The sequence below is a fragment of the Aegilops tauschii genome, chromosome 5 (assembly GCF_002575655.3).
Source record: "Aegilops tauschii subsp. strangulata cultivar AL8/78 chromosome 5, Aet v6.0, whole genome shotgun sequence".
Classification (NCBI taxonomy): domain Eukaryota; kingdom Viridiplantae; phylum Streptophyta; class Magnoliopsida; order Poales; family Poaceae; genus Aegilops; species Aegilops tauschii.
In genome coordinates this window covers 342,204,725-342,208,362 of record NC_053039.3, presented here as the reverse complement: position 1 = coordinate 342,208,362, position 3,638 = coordinate 342,204,725, and the positions used below count along the sequence as shown (strand labels likewise).

Genomic DNA, 3,638 nt, shown 5'->3' with positions numbered 1-3,638 from the left:
GTACTTTGAGCACAGAAAAAAAAAATGACCGGACGGACATTTCATGCCTAGGTTGGATAGCTGGCGCCCCGCATTGGAGTTGCCTTAAGCTCTACACTTTTTGTATTCCATAATGCGGTGTGGTTTTGCTGAACATTAGATCCGCTTTGATGGTCTGATCATCCATGATCCATGAACAAAGTTTCTAATTAGCAAAAACACGGCTATATTGAAAGCACAAGTTCAACTAAACTAAAAGGATCATCTCAAACAATATATATTTTATAAAATCTCAAGTAACATACAAATCCCTGAAAACTGAGCAGCCCATGTTAGCAGGAAATCACATGTTGAGGAAGGCAAACCATCTGTAACATGTTGCAAATTAACTTGCAATAAAATGACCATGACAATAGTCGTAGTAGACCTAGCCTGCCAAACTGCCGTGAGCAGAGCATACACAGCTCCAGCAGCAAACAATGGTCCGAACAGACGGCATATGCTTAAATACATATTTCTACTAATAATTCTTACTAGCAATGAATAACCAACACCCGATTATTGTCGCTTCAAAGCTACGAGTAAACTGGCAGTACTAGTAGTAACATCCACGCTCCCCGTAGATCAATTGCCCTATAGATTTGGAGCCCAGTCACGTGTTCATCATGCGTATCTTTCTTGTACTGTCAGTTTGTCACTTCTTGGCCTAGCCCGAGCCAGGAGTTGTCACCATTAGCTTGCTTGGACGGAGCCGCCGATGAGCTGTTAATTTGGTAAGGCGCCTTCGCCACTATCCTGGGGTAAATGAGCACAAAATGTTAGGGTCGTACATGTAGCAACTTCTCAAGACATTTTCACGGTCTTCCTTCAGGAAGTTTTTCAGAGAAACGGCTAGATCAGGTACCTGCCCTTTCTTTTCTCGAGAAACCTATGCAGTGAGTTCCTCCTCGCTATAGGCAGATCTGCAACCGAGCAAAAAATGTTGGAACTCTGTTAGCGATAAGGATTTCATATGGAAATTTACACGAGACTATGAACTGAAACAGTCTCTTTGTTTGCATGTATTGTATATTTTCACGGTAGAACTGCAAAAGAGACCATGAGAATTAGTACCAGGGAGAGCGTTCTGTGCAGGCTGGGGAGGGCTCTGCTGAGCGAGGCTGCTGCTCCCGGTCTTGTCTCCGGCGCCGTCGGCCATCTGCAGCAAATCCTTGACCTTGGTGGACGGGAAGTTGTCAACCACGACCACCTTTCCACCATAGAAGATGGTGAGCTGGTGCGCATCCTCTCCGGCATCTTGGTTGTCAGTTGTGGCCTTGAGAAACTGGCCAACACTAGATTTCTCGAGGCGGAGCTCCACGTCCGCGGCGTTTGGCTCCTCCAGCCCCGACAACAGGTTCATGGTGGTGGGCGGCTGGAAAGCTCCTGCAAATTCAGATGAACAACCGTGCACTACATCCTGTAAGAACTTTGTTGCCAACTACAGTAGTAAATGCATGGAACACATGATCAGTCAGCAGACAAACATCCCCTGTTCTTTCTACAAGACAGGGCACGTCACGGCGTACCTTCTCCTACGACGACGGCGGCCGGCGGCGACATGTCGAGGCCGACGAGGCCCTGCAGTGCGCCGCCCTTCTTCTCCTTCATGTAGCGGCTCAGGAGGCTGCAGGTGGCGGCGAAGCCGGACTTCTCCTTCGCCGCCGACGCGGCACCGGCACCGGCACGGCCGGCCATCCCCTCTCCTCCGCCCATCTTCCCGCCGCTCCCCGCCCCTTCCATGCACAAGAAACAAGTCGCCTCTCCACCGCGGCTAGCTTCCTCGCTCCTTCCTTGGCTTGCCTGCTGCCTCCGACAAACAACTCCAGTGCACTTTTCCTCCTGCCGGGCGCCTCCGCCCTTTTAAAATGGATCGGCTCTTCGTGATAAACGGCGAGGTGGGACGACAAGGACCCGTCGGGCCGGGCATGGAAAACGTGGGGGAATGGAGGGGCAGCTCACTGGGTTCTTCCGAGTCGTGGGCACGACCGGGCGGGTGGAGCGGTGAGGTCTCCGTCCGCGACGGTCCCATCGAGGGAAAAGGTCGTGGAGTGTAGGCGATGAATATCAGGGGCCGTGGGTGGTCACGGAGGCACGTGGTTTTTGAGCTCGTATTCGGGCCTGGATTTGACCCGCGGGGCAGCGAAGGCGCGCTCGGTCTCTCTCTCGGTTATTTTTGGGTGGATGGGATGGGAGGTACGTACGGGGCAAGGACACGCGACGTGTGGTGATTTTACGACGGTTTTACTAGTCTCAAGCGATGGGTGTTTTTTTAACATGGTACGACGCACGTGCTCATACATACACATATGCACTCATTTCTATGAACGCATACACACACCCTGTGGTGATTTACATTTGGTGATTTTTGGCTTGCTCGGCTAGCTATTGCTCTATGGTGACGGTTTTACTAGTCTCAACCGATGGGTGGTTTTTTTTAACATGATACAGACGCAGACGTTCATACATATGCATATGTGATAACCCATAAGTATAGAGGATCACAATAGTTTTCGAGGATAGTATTTCACGCAAATTTATTGATTTGACACAAGGGGGTCAAAAAAATTTGTAAGTACTAGCAGTTGAGTTGTCAATTCAACCACACCTGAAGAACTAAATATCTGCAACAAAGTGATCAGTAGCACAGTAGTATAATAGTTTGCGGATATTCCCTTTGCTCCTACGTGCATATGCACCCATTGTCGAAATACACATTTCGAAAAGTTGAAAAATTCGGAACAAAAATCCCGCGTGTATATCCGGATATTTTATGTCCGTTCACAAGGTTTCGGTGAAAAACGACGTTTTTTGTGGCTTGTGTAAAAAAGACAATTTCTGATGCTTCATTCTAACTATTCACGAGGCATTTCTTTATCTTTTTTACATAAGCCACAAAAAACGTCGTTTTTCACCGAAACTTTGTGAACGGACATAAAATGTCCGGATATACACGCGGGATTTTTGTTCCGAATTTTTCAACTTTTCAAAATGTGTGTTTTCGACAATGGCTGCATATGCACCTAGGAGCAAAAAAGCCGCGTAACAGTAGCAGTTTTGTAGTGATTGTAACAGTAACAATAGTAACTTAGCAAAGATCAATATATGAAAAGCGTAGACATTGAATTAGTGATGGATAATTGTGTTGGATAACAGTCAAAACCTAGAGCAATGCACAATAGCTCCAATTCATCAATGTAATGTAGGCATGTATTCAGTATATAGTCATACGTCCTTATAATACAAACTTGCATGACATCTTTTGTCCTACCCTCCCGTGGCAGCGGGGTCCATAATAAGAAAATTAAGGGATATTAAGGCCTCCTTTTAATAGAGAACCGGAACAAAGCATTAACACATGATGAATACATGAACTCCTCAAATTACAGTCATCCCCGGAGAGTATCCCAAACAACTGTCACTATGGGGTCTGCGGACCAGAATAATAACAAGTGCATATGACTAGCAGATAGGATCAGGAACTCAAATATATTCATGAAAACATAGAAGGTTCAGATATGAAATCATGGCACTCGGGCCCTAGTGACAAGCATTAAGCATAGCAAAGTCATACCAACATCAATATCAGAACATAGTGGGTACTAGGGATCAAGCCCTAC

General features: G+C 46.8%; 1 protein-coding gene across 1 annotated transcript; it reads right to left on the bottom strand.

The window, feature by feature from the left end:
* Positions 1-245: 245 nt before the first annotated feature.
* LOC109774124 (protein TIFY 10c) lies at positions 246-1,859 on the bottom strand. Its single transcript, XM_020332840.4, has 4 exons — positions 1,548-1,859; positions 1,093-1,404; positions 884-941; positions 246-774 (listed from the first exon to the last, which is right to left on the bottom strand). The coding sequence occupies exons 1-4, from the start codon at positions 1,759-1,761 to the stop codon at positions 666-668; spliced, it is 693 nt and encodes a 230-aa protein (XP_020188429.1). The 5' UTR covers positions 1,762-1,859; the 3' UTR covers positions 246-665.
* Positions 1,860-3,638: the final 1,779 nt, after the last annotated feature.